This window comes from Carassius gibelio, chromosome A22 (genome assembly GCF_023724105.1).
Source record: "Carassius gibelio isolate Cgi1373 ecotype wild population from Czech Republic chromosome A22, carGib1.2-hapl.c, whole genome shotgun sequence".
NCBI classification, from domain to species: domain Eukaryota; kingdom Metazoa; phylum Chordata; class Actinopteri; order Cypriniformes; family Cyprinidae; genus Carassius; species Carassius gibelio.
The window spans coordinates 21,247,450-21,265,571 of record NC_068392.1 but is presented as its reverse complement, the minus strand read 5'-3'; the positions used below and the strand labels follow the sequence as shown (position 1 = coordinate 21,265,571).

At 39.9% G+C, this 18,122-nt stretch overlaps 1 protein-coding gene across 6 annotated transcripts in view; it reads left to right on the top strand.

Annotated features, from left to right (window-relative positions):
* Positions 1-18,122, top strand: part of LOC127943313 (rho guanine nucleotide exchange factor 3) — a 76,593-nt gene that overhangs the window by 55,083 nt on the left and 3,388 nt on the right. For 3 of the 6 annotated variants that reach the window (XM_052539680.1, XM_052539679.1, XM_052539682.1), the window contains 8 exons: positions 14,254-14,361; positions 14,499-14,669; positions 15,001-15,063; positions 15,827-15,923; positions 16,157-16,233; positions 16,453-16,710; positions 16,796-16,966; positions 17,644-17,830. In XM_052539680.1, coding sequence (XP_052395640.1) covers positions 14,254-14,361; positions 14,499-14,669; positions 15,001-15,063; positions 15,827-15,923; positions 16,157-16,233; positions 16,453-16,710; positions 16,796-16,966; positions 17,644-17,830 — 1,132 coding nt within the window. Of the gene's footprint in view, positions 1-9,055; positions 9,221-12,294; positions 12,352-14,253; positions 14,362-14,498; positions 14,670-15,000; positions 15,064-15,826; positions 15,924-16,156; positions 16,234-16,452; positions 16,711-16,795; positions 16,967-17,643; positions 17,831-18,122 lie in introns of those variants that run through there. The other 3 variants (XM_052539678.1, XM_052539677.1, XM_052539681.1) reach the window with 2 other exon arrangements.

The following is an 18,122-nucleotide window of genomic DNA, read 5'->3' as shown; positions in this document are numbered from 1 at the left end:
TAGTTATCATTTGAAAAACCTTTACTCACAGAGTTTAGGCTAAGCCTATGTTTTTGTGGAGGAACATGATTGAATCCACTGTAGATGTCTTCAGCATCTCATGACCACTCGTTTACCTCGCAAACCGGAGCACGAGCCTGACCCGACCCGGGCCAGCGTAAGATGAGATAAATTAACCCCAAACCCATTGGGTCCCAAGTTTAAAAAAAATAACCTGGTGATTGAGATCAGAAATCTGTTTTTCTTGATATGATATCAGCTCGTATAACATTCAAGTTTGTGGACTCCCAAGTCCTTGTGTGTATGCATTTTACAGTGTTTTGTTGGTTTTGTTTACACTATTTTGTCTTTCAGCTACATATTCATTAGTTTATTGCTTATCTTTCTCATAATGGTAAATTTTAGATTTATTCCCTTATAAATACAGTACACACTCGTAAAAATAAAGGTGTTTCAATAGGTTCTTCAAGCCATGCCATAGAAGAACCATTTTTGGTTCCACAAGGAACCATTCAGTCAAAGGTTCTTTAAAGAAGCATCTCTTTCTTACTTTTTTTGTAATCTGTGGCGAAATAAGATTCTTCAAAGAACCTTTTGTGAAACCATTAAGACAAAAACATTCTTCTGTGTCATGGCGAAGCACCTTTATTTTTAAGAGTGTATAGTTTTTGTCCTGACACTGAGACTGCGTGTCAAAGCAGGTTTGCCTGTGCTGTCAGTGTCCAGAGGAGACTGGATCCACGTGCCTGTCTGACATGTGTTACGCTGAGCCAGATAAAGCTTGGCCCATACTGAAAGAGCCTGCGGTCACTGCTTCGCTGCTACTGCCATTGTTTATTGTGCAGCCATTGTGGTTCTTCTGGTGTGGAAAACCAGTTATTGATCACTATCAAGGGCCACTGAGGTGGTTTCACCATGGGCACTCATCTTAACTGGACAATAGTGCTGTGAGAAATGAGTCTGACGCAGACGGTCCCTCCTGTGCTCATGTCCCACAGTCTGGACATTATTTTAAAAAGAAACCAGTTTAGTTTTCTCACGGTCTTGTTTTTCCTGAACTTTATTTGTGTAGTCATTTAGTCAGCCTGTTTGGGTTCACATCTCCAGCTCACCACAGAGCTAACGAACACTATTTATGTAATTCCTCCTGCTGAATCACACCCAGGTGGCTTTTCTGCTGTCGTTTGTTTAGATATGCTTGTATGTCAGCTGATTTTGAGATTAACTAGACGCCTACTGTTTTTGAAGGTGAACAAGCTTAATTCTGCTTGGGTAGGATGGGATCTATTGTTTAGATATAAAAGGCTTCTTCATTTACAGACTATTAAGAATTGTATTAATAATTATTAATATTATTTATTTCCCTAAAAATAAGCCCACCAGATAAACTCAATTGCACTTATTTTTATTGAGAACTTTCATATGCTCAAAACTTCTGGCATAAGTACCTTTTCATTAAGATTTAAATGTTTTAAACTTTACATTTTTAAATCTTTTATGTTGACACTAACTGTTTCTGAAACACCACGGAATGTAAAGATCTCTTCGGGAACTCCAAAAAGTTACAATCAGTTATGTGTCGTAGTAATCATTAGTAAACATTTTACACAAATGGTGTTAAATCAGTTGTTTTTGCAAATGTTTTAGTTTCATAATACACACGGTGTGTGTGTGTGTGTGTGTTCACTGCTGTGCACTTGGTTGGGTTAAATGAAGAGCACAAATCCCACGTATGGGTCACTATACTTGGCCACACATAACTTCACTTCACTCCTAAGACGTAACACGATCTATAAGTAATACTATTATTAAGATTGGTAAAATTGTAGACAACGTTTACATTTAGTAATTTAGCAGATGCTTTTATCCAAAGCAACTTACAGATGAGGACAGTGGAAGCAATCATATTCAGCAAAAGAGCAATGATATACAACTGCTATAAAAAGTCTGTTAGCTTAACGCAGTACACGTAGCAAGGGCTTTTAAATAATATAATAAAGAAAGAAAAACCAATAGAATAGAAAAATAACAGAGCAAGCTAGTGTTAGAGATCTTTTCTGCTGTGGTTAATTTTATAATAAAAAAAAAAAAAATTAGATTAGGGAATACATAATTACTATTATCTAATTGTTGTAGTGGTTATGTTTAGGTATTGGGTAGGGTTAAGGTATTAATATGTGCTTTATAAGTGCTAATAAACAGTCAATATTCGAGTAATATGGATAATAAAACCTGGTTGGGGGGTACCTTTGTATCTAAAGGGTGCATATTCCTATCTCAAAGATCCAGACTATTACCTAAAAGGTATAAAAGTGTCCCATTTTTAAAGGTTATGCCCCTGTGACAGGTTTTTTTTTTTTTTTTTTTTTTTTTTAGGGTGTATAATGTGAAGTAGGACATATCCGTAAAATATCTTTTTGTTCCCCTTAGATCAGGCTACTCATATAATCAGTCCCTTCAGGATTGTGTGTTTGCTAGAATCACAGTATTAGCTAATCAAAATCCATAAATCAGATGCCAGATAGATCAAAACATGCCACACCTGTCTCATGAAAGACACTGTAAAGACAACCACAACCTGATGAAACGTTTGAACATGGACTTTTATTTCTATCTGAAAGAAATCTCTCTCCTCTATAATGTTTAAAACATTCATGCTATCTAGTCATGTTTTGTGTGAAAGTTTCCCTTATGAGCAAATGAGAACAGCGTTAAGACGGAAGTCGACATGCACATGTGCACGTATCACCAAAGTTCAGAGACCCTGTCTTATAGAAAGAACCAATTAAAATACTCGGTCTGGTGTGGGAGGGGCCAGCATTGTGTGACAGTTAATTGTTTTTGTGAGGTTTTATACTTTCACATACTGTACATCACTGTCACTTTTGTTCATTACACAACCAAAACAGCAACACAAAGGTATTTTCACTACTGTTTTCATCACCATCTCTGGTGGAATTTTGTTCTGTGTTTAAATTCATAAAGCTCCTGAAGTGAACTCTGTTCTGACACTGCAGGTCCATCGTCATATGAAACTGACCCATGGTTAACAAGAGGTTAAATGCGATGTCTGCTGACCTAGATTGAGAAAGGTGAAGTGACATTTACTGCACCCTTTGAAGGGCACTCGACGTAGCTGAACCCTTTCAATGAATGTTGATCTCCTCTGACACCCGACTGTGCCCTACTTTCTCAAAAACATTCCAGTGTTCATGGCCAAATCATCAGGCTGTGGTCATCTTTACAGAGTCTTTCATGATACAGTACGGAGAGATGATGTTTGATCAGATGAAAACGACACACAGATTATAAAGAGCATGCTGTTTTATGAAGAAGTCACGTTACATCATGTGCCTTTTCACGGATGACCTACTTCTGGGATGTAATGCTTTTATATGAGGCTCGATATAAATCACTTGAATTTGGCATAACGCCTCTATCAAACAAAAACTAAACTGAGATACAGCATATAACCTTTAATCCTGATTATTATTATATTATTTCACTATTCACCCTGTGCTATTTGTCTTAGACATATATGATGCCTCAAATCATACGTTTAGAGCAGCCAACATGAGAACTGCTGTTAAAGTAATTGTTATTTTTGAGTACTTTTTGTGTGTGTATTAAAAATAATTCAAGTATAAAAATAAAAAAAATCAAGCGAAAGGTAACCAAACAGTTTGAGCTTTTACATCATATTCAGTTGATTTTCATTTACAAAAATCCATATTAAAATTTGACTAGTATTTAGTTAGTAGTGTTCATGATATTCAAGCTCTGATGATTTCACTGTTCTTGGCTCATTTTGAGTTGTTGACTCAAAGCTGCAGTCTGATTCTCAAATGAATCGCTCGTGCGGTTTGTGAATCAGTTCAACAGGTTCACTGGAAAGATTCAGCTCGATCGATCCGTCTCAGAGGAGGGGGTGATTTCATCAGTTCAAAATGACAAGGAATTATGTGTTTTTATGAAATTTAGTTGAGTAAAGTATAATATTATGCGTTATAATGTATTAAAGTAAAACTATAATATCAAATGCTCAATATGATCAAAAGGCAGAATATACTTTTAGACTTATGTCTGCTTGAGGGCCTCCTGTAGCGAATTGATGCGATTTTGTAAGAATAATATCCATATTCAAAACTTAATAATCACTTGAATCTAGTTTGCGCTCTGAGTTGTAAACGAAGCAGTTCTGGGGGAATGACGTATGAGCTCAGCATTGCACAAGCGCCTCTCAGAAATTAGGAACGCGGAAGCACAGGGGAGAGAGTTTAAAACAAAAATATGGTCACTAATAAGAAGTGCAAAACAAGGATTTGTAAAGAAGAATATCGGAGGATTTCTATATAAGCCAAGAGGAGACTGTAGTCAAAGTAAGGACACTTTACTTCCTTCGCTCCTGTTATGAATCGTGGTTCTCACAAGACTCACACAAAGCTGAGCTCATACGTCATCCTCCCTGAACTGCTTCGTTTACAACAGTGAGCGCAAGCTAGACTCAAGTGATTATTACTTTCTGAATATGGATATTTTTCTTACAGAAATGCATTGATTCACTACAGAAGGGTAGTGGGTAGGGTAGGCTTTGTTCACCCCCCGGAGCTGTGTGAGAGACTTTATTTATGGATGAGCACTTTTTATTAAACTTCTCATGAACTGATGCCATGCAACACCCTCTGAGTGGCATCAAACAGCTTGAAAGATCAAAGACAGATCACACAAATTGTTATTTGTAGAATTATTCCTTTTTACATGACATTTTAACCACATTTTACGGTAGCGCTGCAAATGAAACTTAGGAAAGCTTTTGTGTTTGGGAATTTATGAACCTTTTTTTCCTGTCAGTGTGCTTTAGCCATATTCTGTATGAATATTTGAATAAGACTCATCTCTGGAAGTAAAAGTACTAAAATATTAAACCCTCAGCCCGTGGTGTTGTCTCAGGTCTAAACTAGGTCACTTCATTAATAGCTGCTGATTTCATGAATGAGGGCGTTTTGAGAAGCGTTTTGATCTCTAGCGTGTTCATCGTGTTCAGCGTGTGCACAGATTGTAGCGCACCCATGAATTGCCCCTGTGCAGAGGTCAGCAGTCGCGGGTCACCAGCGCATACAGAAGCCGTTTGGGGTTATTTGAGCAGAACCTCGTTGAGTGAAAGTCAAAGCGACCGTTTGTTTACCGTCAGTGTTTTGGCTGGCGTTCATCTGAGCGGCCGCTAACCCCTCCTCGCCTGATAGCTTCACAATCACAGGAAGCGCTCAGCCGGGACAGAACAAAACCCCTCAAACTGTACACTACTTCCTGCTCTCTGCAGACTAACTGACTGAACACAGCATGCTGGATCTAGATCAGATTCACACTGACCCCACAAGAGGTCAAGAGGTTCACGTCTCTATACCTCAAGACAGAGGCTTTCAATCCTTCAGATGCCACAGACCACTACATATGTATAATCATCCTCATACACATCCTGACAATGAAATAGTAGATATATCTTCATGTATAAAGACCTTTATATTATAGACCTTTAGATTTATTCTGCACTGAAAAAGTTACATTGTTCTTTTGCAAGGTTTTGCACATGTTTTTAAAGTAAATTTTAAGTATGGATGAAGTTATGTAAAATTAGGAAAGGCAAATGTTACATTTAACGTGGTCAATTAGAATTTGCTAAGTAATGTCTCCTTCATTATTTCTAGTTTACTCTGCAATACTCTTCACTCAGTCATGGTTTGTAAACCTCACTCAAACTATGTAGCACTGAAAAACATGCTATTAAATCATGTGGTTAATTTACAGACATGTAAGTAAGCTATCCTTTTAAAAAATGTCTACTCAACACAGTTATGAAATGAACACACAGACCTCAGGACTTGGTACAACGGGATCATAACTTTGATATTTACTTAAAGTACCTTGTAAACCCATTCCAAGTAAAATATTCTTATTACTTCAAACTTTAATTTCTACACACTTAAATTGAGTTCTCATATAGAATTTACTGTTTTATTTTCTAATTCTTGCATGAACTAAATTATTTAATGTAGAAATTACATTTGTTTTTCCACAATATTTACTTCACCATGAAATCATTTTTATCTGTGTATGAAAAATTACTAATTATAAATGTGTGTAATATATTTAGCCTCTTTTTTTTCCATGACATTTTCCTCCTTTCACTGTATAGATGTATTATTTATATCTGCTTTTAAATATATCAGACCCCATCTTCACCCTACACACCCTGATCGACAAATACATCAACCAAAACAAAACCAGAATATTTGCTTGCTTTGTAGATTTCCAGAAGGCCTTTGACTCAATTTGGCATTAATTCTGCTGTCAAAACTTCAAAATCAGGTATTGGGGGTAAAACATACAATATTATAAAAACCATGTATTCAAAGAATCATTGCACTATTAAAATTGGAAATAAAAGAACAAGGGCCGGGACTCGATTAAAAAAAATAATCTAATTAATTAGAGGCTTGTAATTAATTGATCGAAATTAATCGCATTTTAATCGCATATAAATATTTGACCCGAGAACAGTGAGAAGTAATTTTTTTCACATGGATGTATAGTATACCATTGAATAATGACTGAATACATAAGCTTAAGCAACAAAATATTGTTTATTTTTGTTCAACCAAGTCTAGCAGACCAGTGCAATTTTTGCCATTAAGTGTAGCAATAGCATATTTAGAAACAATTTAGAAATAGTACATTTCAGAAATTCAGGAAGCTTATAGGTGCTGGAACCTTCTGTAAAGTGTTTTTTAAGTAAAACACAATACTGTCAATTACATTCAGAACATTGGAAACACTGACTATTAGAAAACATCTCTCTGTTGCTTCAGAGGCCATAACATACTAAGCCCAACTCTCAATAACCTTGGCCAAAACAATAAAGAGTTCAACATAAACTGTTGCACCAACAAAATAATAGATAGTTCAACATAAAGTGTAAAGTCCACGCTAGCTGCTATATGTTTTGCGTTGAGGTGATACTTGAGGCTCGATCATGTGCTGCGGTGATATGCGAAGCGAACGCTAGTTGGTGCTTCAGTATAATGGGTCCGCCGAAACTCATCCAGTGAGAAACGTTCCGCGGTGCAAAAATAAGTTATTAAAAATGCGGGAATTTTTTTTCTGTAATTAATTAATCTTAATTAACGTGTTATTTTTGTGTGTAATTAATCTCAATTAACGCGATAAAGTCCCGGCCCTAAAAAGAACATAATTCTTCAGTCAAGGGCGAGGTGTGAGACAGGGCTGTCCTCTATCACAGACCCTCTTCAACATAAAGCTCTTCTGTTTGAAGATGATCTGGTTCTGCTGTCTCCAACACAAGAGGCTCTACAGCAGAACCTATTTATTACCATTGACCATTAATCCTAACAAAACCACAGTACTAACATTCCAGAACAGACCCAGACTTCAGGGAAAGAGACACAACTTGACCCTTGCTATGACCAAAATTGACAATGCAACAAACTACACATACCTCGGGCTGAATATAAGTGCAACTATCTAACTTCTTGGACTGAAACAACAGAAAAGCAAAGTAAACTTGAATGTTATTTGGCCCTAAATAGACTACACAACTGCAGAATATCTGAGTGCAGTGACCGAGTGTAAATGAAGACGGATGACGAGGTCCAGACTGAGCGGTCACACTATAGAGACGGACAGATATCCACCGCACTGGCTGACCAGAGAGAGACGCGTCTGCTCTTACTGTAGTCACAGAGAAACACTTCCTCACCAGCTGAGAAGAACTATGATGAAATCAGACATTTTATCCCAAATTTGGAATTATTTAACCACTTCAAAATGTTAAACAAAAAAATATTTATTAGGTGAAAAACAAGACTGTATCTTATTAGTAGCGAAATACATTGATGCCTTTCACAAAAAGAGGGAAGAGCCAACAAATCAGTGATGCGCCCACACACACACACACTCATGTTTGTTTTTGTGTAAAGTGTGTTCATCCCATAGGTGTAATGGTTTTTATAATGTAGAAACTGTATATTCTATGGCCCTTCACCAACCCTAACCATCACAGGAAACTTTGTGCATTTTTACTTTCTCAAAAAAACTCATTCTGTATGATTTATAAGTGTTTTGAAAAATGGGGACATGGGTTATGTCCTCATAAGTCACCCTCTCCTTGTAATAGCTGTGTCATACCCATGTCATTATACAGAGTTGTGTCCTGATATGTCACAAAAACAAGAGCGCACACACACACACACACACACACACACAAACACAAACACACCACATCGAATTATAAATTGTTTGTAGATTATTAAATATTATTTGTTCTTTTTAAATGTGTATGTATATGTGTGTGTGTTTGTATATATATATATATATATATATATATATATATATATATATATATATATATATATATATATATATATATGCATGTTTTATCTGTTCTAAATTCAGTGTAAACCCTATGCTTTGGCAATACATTGTAACAATTTTCAAGCCAATAAAGCATTTATTGAATTTAATTGAATTAAATCTTTATTTAAATCTGTATTTGCTTTATTATTTGTATATATTTAGCTGAATTTAATTAGTTTAAAGTAATTTGTTCTTGTTGCATCATAACTCTTTACGCGTTTTTACAACGTTTCACATTTTAATCAGTCAAAAAGTTTATGAATAGAGCAGCCAATCAGAAGCGTTCAGATGAGTCATGATCAGGGCTACTCTCTCACAAATTCTCTCATCATACACAAATTGCAGATGTAAGATATTCATTCATCAAACGTTGTATACAATCTCAATGATTATAAAGGGATGACATTTGATGATGTAAATGTTCTTTGGCCAGATAAATATTTTGAGCTCTTCAGACACTATAGTTTATGTTCAAATCCCTTCTCGAGTGATATAATACGTGGTTTGAGTGAAATCTCTCCGTGCGCGTTCACGTTGCGCGTCCAGCTGGAGTGGAACTGTACTAGCGCGCACCCGTGTTCTCTCTCTCTCCCCCTCTCTCTCTCGCTCGCTCGAGGGTGCTGCTGTAGTCCAGTAGTGTCCGCAGAGCTGGCGGGATCGCGTGTGTGATTCACTCCGCCGGGTCAGTATGGTGGCGAAGGATTACCCAATGGTTTACCTGCTGATCGAGCGCGCAGACTGCGGCGTGGACGAGCCGAGCGGCCGCGGTGTGATGAGGAGCGAGCTGGAGGTGAGATGCGCGCGCGCGCTGCTTATGTGTGAGGACTACTACAGTCTACGGGACGAATGCAGTGAACAGCTGGCCTCAGGAAATAAGTCTAATTCTAATAATAAAAATAACAATACTATTTATTATTATAACCCTAGCCATAATAATGAGCATTTTTATTCAGTATTATTATTATTTTTTATAGTAAAACTTGACCAATAGTTTGCTACTTTGCACTGTTCAGACTTCCAAAAATGTGTATTTGTTTACACGTATAGCTTTATTTGAGTTGTTTTGGTTATTACAATGTGTTATCATAAATACAAAGTGTTTAATTATTACCAGACAGGCATGTGCCTGATTCGTCTAAAATTGAACCTGCTTTATTTATAATCACATCTGCACATTGACTTGATCAAAGTAATGTTACCCTGAGTAAGACTGGTGTTTGAAACCTGATTTATGGTTTTTTTTTTCTCAGAAGCAGAAGTCAGATGTTGTTCAGTTTCATGGCATGGTTCAGTGTGGTGAAGTTGAGCAGATGTGTGTGGTGTTAGCTTCTTCTGGTGTGGTTTCTGCATCTGTAGGTCAGCACTTGGCTTTTCTGCATCATTTCTTCACAGACCACTAATGCTTTTGCTGTGTTGTGTGTCCAGGTGCTGTTTGAAAGGCTGCTGTGAGGCTGAGAAACCTCTAGACTGTAGTACTCTGTCCCTCCTGTTGTTTTTGAGTTAAACAGACTGTGAGTTTAGTGTGAACTCAGCCAAACTCAAAGTGTGTTTAAACCACTATAGTGGCCCGAAGAGATGTTAGACAGTATGGTTGACTGGACAAAAAGCCCAAAACTCATGGTGAATGAAGTGATAGGTTTGTTTGTTTGTTTTTGGACGATGATGATGATAAATAATAATAAAGTTTGTGTTGCTCTGCTGACTTCACATGCAAAAGCATACACCACACAATGTGCAGTCCTTTTTGTTAACTGAACACTCAATGTGTGTGTGCTTTATTTAAATGAAATGTGTTGACTGATGTGAATCAGACTGAACCGGAGTCTGAATCATGGACTGAATCAGCTCAAACTCTCTCTGAATCAGTGCAGGTGAGTCATTTGCTCACTGAACCGCTGGTGATCACAACTAAACCTGAGGTTTTATTATTCTCATAATGAATGTGTTGTTATTCTGCATATATTTGAGAGCAAGACAAAGCATCACCATTAGTGCGCTAGCTACAGATTCTCATAAATCCTTCTGAATTTGATTTGTGTGTCCCTTCATCTTAGCGTTTTCACAGTACTCAGGAAGCTCTGTCTGTTCTTAGTGACGTTTCTGCATGTTGACAGGAGTTGCACTGGCTCTTTTGTACTGAGTTGTGTGGATCAGTCATGTCTCTGAACATGTGGGATTGTGGTTATGTTCCAGTGTCTTTCGCAGGTCTCGGGATCACTTCACACACTGAACTGTGTTTAGTTTGAAGAACAGGGAGGTCTGTGACACTATCAGTTAACATTCCCGTTCATCCGTTCATCACAATCACAGTTGCTCAGCTGGAAGCACACAGCCTGGATGCTGTCTCTTTTGCTGTGTCAGTGCTCAGTAATAGTTTTATACTTTCTTGGATGAGCATTTAAAATTCACAGGAAATGCATTGACACGGGGAAAAGTGAATGAGTAGGTTGACCAGTTCTGGTTTTTATAAGGTTAGTGTGGTTTCAGCTGCGAGGCTGAGCTTGAATATCCTGGCTGTCTAGCGTTCGTCTCTGGTATCGTTGTGGTTGTGATCTCTGTGCAGCAGGTTGGTGTTTTCCTGGGAACACTAGGTTACTCACCAGGTGCTCACCCTGAGGTCTGTGTGGGTCTAGCGCCCCCGTGTAGTGATGGGGACACCATACACACATCCACCCTGAACTCTATGGGCGCCGCCATTACTGCGTGCCTGTGAAGTGTGACGGTGTGACACTTGTCCTCTAATGACATTTCAATGAAAGCGGATCCTACTCATTAAAGAAAATGTGTGGTGAAAGGGAGCATTGGGTAGTGCGTGTGCGTGTGCGTGTGTGTGTGTGTGTGTGTGTGTGTGTGCGCGTGTGCGTGTGTGTGTGTGTGTGCGCGTGTGGTGGGCGTTCTGGCGCACTATGGCTGCTGTCACATCATCCAGGTGGATGCTGCACACTGCTGGTGGATGAGGAGATAGTCCCTGACTATGTAGAGCACTTTGAGTGTCTAGAAAAGCGCTATATAAATGTAATGAAGAAGAATAATAATTATTATTATTATTATTATTATTATTATTATTATTATTATTATTATTATGATACGTGTGGAAAAAGTGTTAGTTTTTGTTAGTTTTATTCTCCTGACTTCTGGGACAGCCGGGTCTACCTGCAGTGTTAGTGTCATTCTGCCCTGAGCAGTGCTTGACTCAAACTTTCCCACAGAAGCGTCTCCCTCTGAGCAGAACACATCAAAAGAGACGTGTATAAGCACCAGTCCTCCTTCTTTCATCTTAATGACTGGAGCTGTAGCTCAATCCTCTCAGCAGAACACATCTGCTGCTGGTCTTTGATTGCTGCGTCCAGCTGCACAGACACTTTGATTCTGGAGATCATCCACGATGGACACATCTGAACGTCTGGTGCCCAGGAGAACTGCTTTCAGATTTATGGATGTAGTGGTCATTATTGTTCTTTAACTCATTGACTTTGGTCCAGAAACTTGAGAGCATGGCCTGTTCTGAGAGGGAAGCAAGGCTTGCACCACCTAAGAGACACATTGGGCCAGCTTCTAAAGGTGCACACAAGTTAGCAAAACTGAATGGGGAAAAAAGGTCCATTCACAGTAGTGTAGCGATGTATGAACCACAGATAACCCAATCTCTGTGGAAACCCAATCTCTTTGGTAAAACCTCATACTAAATCCCTAATTGTGCTGGTTCCTATTTGCAGAAGAACGGTAAATGTGTCTGCACTTTAAGACTAAGAAATCAAGAATGCAATGAAATAGTTCAGTAGTTCAATATCTGTGTTTGGATGTTTCCTCAAGGTTCAGGTAAAGATGCATAACATTTTGGTCAACTTTAATTGATTTTAATAGGAATCCATGCGATTGGGAGGATGGATACGTCCCCATGCAGATTTTGCTCATATTCAGGTTGGTCACACAGACTCAGAACCCTGACCAGGTGAAAACATGAGTTGTTTTGTTCAGGGTTGTACATCTTGTGTAGCTGTGTCTGTGTTTGTGTGGGCTTACCTCATGTTGTACTGGTCTATAGTAAATGATAGCCCCCTTTAATCTGATCATGAGATGTTAAGGTCATGTCAGTTTGGCTTGTGTGAATGCTGAGGGGTTTGTGTTTGGTCACACATACCGTAAGTTAACCTCTCTACAGCAGGGCGGCTTGGGGTTCTGTTATGTAAGCTCTATTTTGGGAATCCTGTGGGTTTGCTCTCATTCTGTAACCCATTAGCTGAACAGGAAAGGGCTTGGGGTGTGAGAGAGGAGACGCTTGAACACAACGGCCAATCAGAGCTGTAACTATCTGCTCAAAATGCTAGCGGGAAATGCTAGCTGGTTCAGGTAAAGCTACTCGCATCAGCACTTTAGACAACACTGATTTGTTATAAAACAGATTTAATCTGGAGGGGGACCATCTATTGTTCACATTTTTACCAATTAATAAACTGGTAAAGTTATATGAATTCGGTTGATTAGACATGCTTTTTGTAATGGAAAACATAATGTGGGAGAAAAAAAAACAACAGTTTTATGGACCAGCGTAAACCCTAAACCATGATGCATTGATCCTGTCCAAATCAGGCCGTATGCTGGGAGGCACATTCAGACCTGTAAACACATGTTGAGCAATCATTATAGTGCAGGGGTGCACCGCTACACAACATTTGGCCAGTAGCCATATCTACAGTTATACATCTGGTCAAATGAGGCCGAATCATATTAGCAAACCTGAGAGAGTCAGAGATGTCAACTCAAAGCTCCTGCAATTTGCTTATTTATAGACAGTGTATTATACATTCAGGCTGTTTTTTTTCAAATATCAGTTTATAATACTTAGCATGAGACATGTTAGTGTCTATATGTGGGTTTAGCAACACTAAAAACCCAGAGAGCAAAGGAATACTAGAGGGGATCTGTGGCCTAAAACTGGCTACAACCTGAACAACTCCAATTTATGTAATGCAATAGCTTTCTGTGTGTGTGTGTGTGTGTGTGTGTGTCTCTGTGTCTGTGTGTGTGTCTCTTTCTCTGTGTGTGTGTCTGTGTGTGTGTGTGTGTGTGTGTCTCTGTGTCTGTGTGTGTGTGTGTGTGTGTGTGTGTGTGTGTGTCTCTGTGTCTGTGTGTGTGTGCTCCACTATGACTGTCCTACACAGATATGATAAGGCTCACTGCTGATTGTGTTGATGAACAGACAGTGAACAGACATTGAAAGCTTTGATATGATAACAGTCTGGTTGTCTTCATGTTTTGCATGTACTGCCTCATTTCAGTCCTGAATCTTGATAATTGTCTAGTCGTCTTGTTAGTGTTGTGAGCAGTGGACGCTGGAAATTTTGAGACGTCTTTATTCAAACATTTCCAAATAACATTACATTATAACATGGAAAACATTTGTTATGGGGGTCATTTCATTTTAAGTGGTTCAAATGTTGTAAAGTAGGTTGCTTCACCACTTTTATTTTTCCTTGTTTTACAAGCGATTACCTTCTATGTAATGGTTTGCAAAACCACCATCCTGCATCATGGCCCACAACAAATGCTGGTTGTATAGATGTTTATGGGATAGCAGGGCTGTAGCTAGAACACATTACAAGGAACATGAACATGAGTATATTTGATGAGGGACTAGATAGGAAGCTGAAACTGTTCTGTGACCGAATTAAATTTACGACGCAACATCCATTGGACCACTCGGGATGGATTGTAAATCATTGTGACATGCAATCTGTGTTGAGGCCAGGTGAGTGGTGTAAGCTTCAGTATCTGTGTGAGTGAGGTGCTCATCTGGTGTGTGTGTGTGTGTGTGATCTTCAGGAGCCCAGCAGCAAGCGTGTGAAGCCTCTGTCTCGAGTCACGTCTCTGGCCAGTCTCCTCCCTCCAGTCAAAGCTGCTCCGCTCAAGCGCATCGGACAGACGCTGCAGGTACAGAATTGACTGAGAGAAACTTTATCAAAGCTTCCTGTTCCGGTTCTGTTTTTAGGCACAGCTGAGTGTTCATTAGTGAGTTTATTAACCCTGTGAAGCTTGACGTATGAACAGGTTTTTCCCTGTCTCCTCAGCGCTCCATCAGCTTCCGTAATGACTGCAGACCGGAGATCATCGCCCCGCGGCCGTGGAGCCGGCAGATCGCTCCAGCCATCACCAAACGCCGCGACAGCAAGCTGTGGAGCGAGACATTCGATGTGGGCCTGGGACATATGCTGTCCTCCAAAGAGATCAAGAGACAAGAGGTGACCTCACCACGGCCCAAACACACACTCAAATCTGATTGGTCGGTGGACCTGCCTGAATGACAGGGAAAATTTAATATTCAACAGAAATCTACAATCTGTGTTCATCTTTGCTGCATAATTTATCCAGTGCACCACAAATAGTTTAGAAAATCACTAGATCTTGGGGATAGATTGGTAGAGTAATGCATGTGTAAACTTGCTATCGACCTTATTACCAAAATGTCTGCAAGATGCATCGTATCTGATTAAAAAAAACTCAAATAAAATGTCCTCTTCAAAGATTATACATATTACTGAAGTTACTCTTTCTCTTGTTGTTTTTTGTCAGGCCATCTTTGAGCTGTCTCAGGGAGAACAGGACCTGATTGAGGACTTGAAGCTGGCCAAGAAGGTACGCTCTTCTTTTCCCTTCACTTCATTCAGCATGAAAACCTTTGAGTCCTGGCTGTACCTGGAGCTGGGCGATATGGCCACAAACTCAGCTCTGTATTCAGAATGGAAATATCTCCATGACTTTCTAACATTAACAGATGGAGAATATATAGCTGTGAAATATAAGTTCTGCATCTCAAACACATCGAAGGGATAGCTCACCCAAAAATGAAATCTGCTTACCCCCAGGACATCCAAGATGTAGATGACTTTGTTTCTTCAGTAGAACACAAACTGAGATTTTTAACTCAAACCGTTGCGTTCGGTCAGTCATATAATGTAAGTGGATGGGAATCACGGCTAAAACATACAATAAAAAAAAAACACATACACACAACCAAACTGAACCCTGCGTCTCGTGACAATACATTGATATGTAAAGACACAAAACAATTGGTCTGTGCAAGAAACTGAGCCGTATTGAAGTAGTTTTTAACTCTGATTAACTGCAGTTTTGAGCTCTCCTGAGTGTGTTCTCCTCAGCTGGTGCTCAGAGAGAGCTTCTAACAGATCCAATATCACCTGAATATTCTCCTAAATTCACCACAATGAATATTTGATAATTATAATACTTTTCACATTAAACTTGAAACCCTCAAGCATTTGTTTTGGTGGAGAATCTTTAAGTCGGTGTTTACTGTGAACCGAGCCGCTTCGAGACACTGACAACACCTGAATATTTCCAGATAGTTTCTCTGGAGTAATGTGTGATCTCATCTCAGGCGTATCGTGAGCCCATGCTGAAGCTGTCCATCATGAGCGAACACGAGCTCAATCAGATCTTCGGCACGCTGGACTCCCTCATTCCTCTGCATGAAGGTGAGCGTGAAGTCCGTGTGTGTCTCAGTGTGACACAGCGTGACAAGTATCTGTTCATTAAAACTGAAAATCAGAAGCAGTGCATGGGACACAACCACATCAGAAAACATGTAACAGAGATTGTACCGTACACCAGTCATGAACACATCTGATGTAGACCAGTGTTTGTCAGCGTCATAGGTAGCATCGCTCACTGGAGTGGTGAAAAACAAGCTGTGTCTCTGGTCTTGTAGATTTGCTGAGTCGACTCCGAGAAGCCAGAAAACCGGACGGCTCCACAGATCACATGGGTCATATTCTAGTGGACTGGGTGAGATCCTCGTCCTTCACCGCTACACTGTTTATACAGCTGTATGACGTCCTCTCTATCTGATGAGAAGATTTGAGCGGCTGAGCTTACAGCACCTTGGTTTTATTTGTCGTGTGTTTTTTATGTGTGAGTTTGTGTGTGGAACAACCTGAACATCAGGTAGTGTGTGTGTGTGTGTGTGTGATCAGACCCTGAATACGTCTCTTTCTCTGGCTGTAGCTCCCTTGTCTTGAAACCTACGCCACTTACTGCAGTAACCAGGTGGCAGCCAAAGCCCTGCTGGACCATAAGAAGCAGGACCATCGGGTGCACGACTTCCTCCAGCGCTGTCTGGAGTCGCCCTTCAGCCGTAAACTGGACCTCTGGAGCTTCCTGGACATCCCCCGCAGTCGCCTGGTCAAGTACCCGCTGCTGCTGCGAGAGATCCTCAAACACACGGCGAGCGAGCACCCCGACCGCCAGCACCTGCATCACGCCGTGAGTCTCTGTCACCTTCACCAGACACACACTACATCTCCTCCTGTGTGTGTGTGAGCTCATTTAACCCCTCCGTCTTCCATAGATGAGCATGATCCAGAGCATCGTGGCACATATTAACACCCAGACGGGCGAGTCGGAGTGCCGTTACTATAAAGAGCGCCTGCTGTATCTGGAGAGCGGTCAGAGAGACCTGCTGATCGACAGCTCCAGGATCCTCAGCTGCCACGGACCGCTCAAGAACAACAGAGGACTCGTAAGAGCTTCAGTCTTGTCTCTGTCTGTTCGGGAGTCTAGTCATTAATCAGTCCGGTGTCACTGAACAACGAGGTCTTCTATAAACAGTCAAAAACAAGCAGGGACAGAAGCCAGGCAGTCTTAGAGACGTTTACTGCAGATCCAGCAAGTGGGAATGAACTCCGAAATCTCCAAACTAACATCTTACCACCCATAATGACAATTGATAATTAATTCAGTGATTAGAGTTAATTTATCATATATAAAATAAAATTGGTTGTTTTGCATTTCAGTCTAAAAAACAAAAACAAAAACAACCTAAATAATCAGTCTAAACCTTTGATCTGGACGTTTTTAATAGCAAGTAAACAATTGAATTATTAATCTATTAATTTAAAAAAGTCTCGAAGGTTGTCAGTTCTGACTGTGGGTCAGTAGCAACACTTGATCCCAAGAGATAAAAAGAGTAAATATAAAATGATACGGTCAAATATTTACATTTGCAGTGAAACCTATATTTTCTCTCATGCTTTCTTTAGCTTTTTTATTTGAAAATATAGTGGGTTTATACGGTACATGGGCTTGTTAGACGTTCATCTGCCTACAGAACTGATTTCACTGCTTCAGTGTCAAACTAAAGTGAATGAATACATGTGCATCAGATGTTACTACGGTTCTCCGTCTCTGTCTCTGCAGAAGCTGCATGTGTTCCTGTTCCAGGACGTGTTGGTGGTGACCCGCGCCGTCTCCCAGAACGAGCAGCTGTGCTATCAGCTCCAGCAGCAGCCCATCCCTGTCAGAGATCTGGAGTGGGACGACCTGCAGGACGGAGAGATGCGCCTCGGAGGATCCATCAGAGGAGCCTTCAGCAACAGCGAGCGCAGTGAGTCCCGAACTCAGCAGAGTTACCAGCGTCACACAAATATACACCAGATATTGAACACGGAAGGGACACCAGGTCCGGGACATCTAGAGGGGATATATTTATATGATATCTTCAGGAAGAGGGTCCTTCACAAGGGGATAGTCAAACAATACAGGTCATAAGTTTGGCATTTATCAATTATTTGATCAGAAGTACAGTGAAACAGTAATATTCATCTTCACCTTTGTTTCTATAGCACTTTATACAATACAGATTTTACAGCTTTACAGTGTTAAACCTTCATTGATGC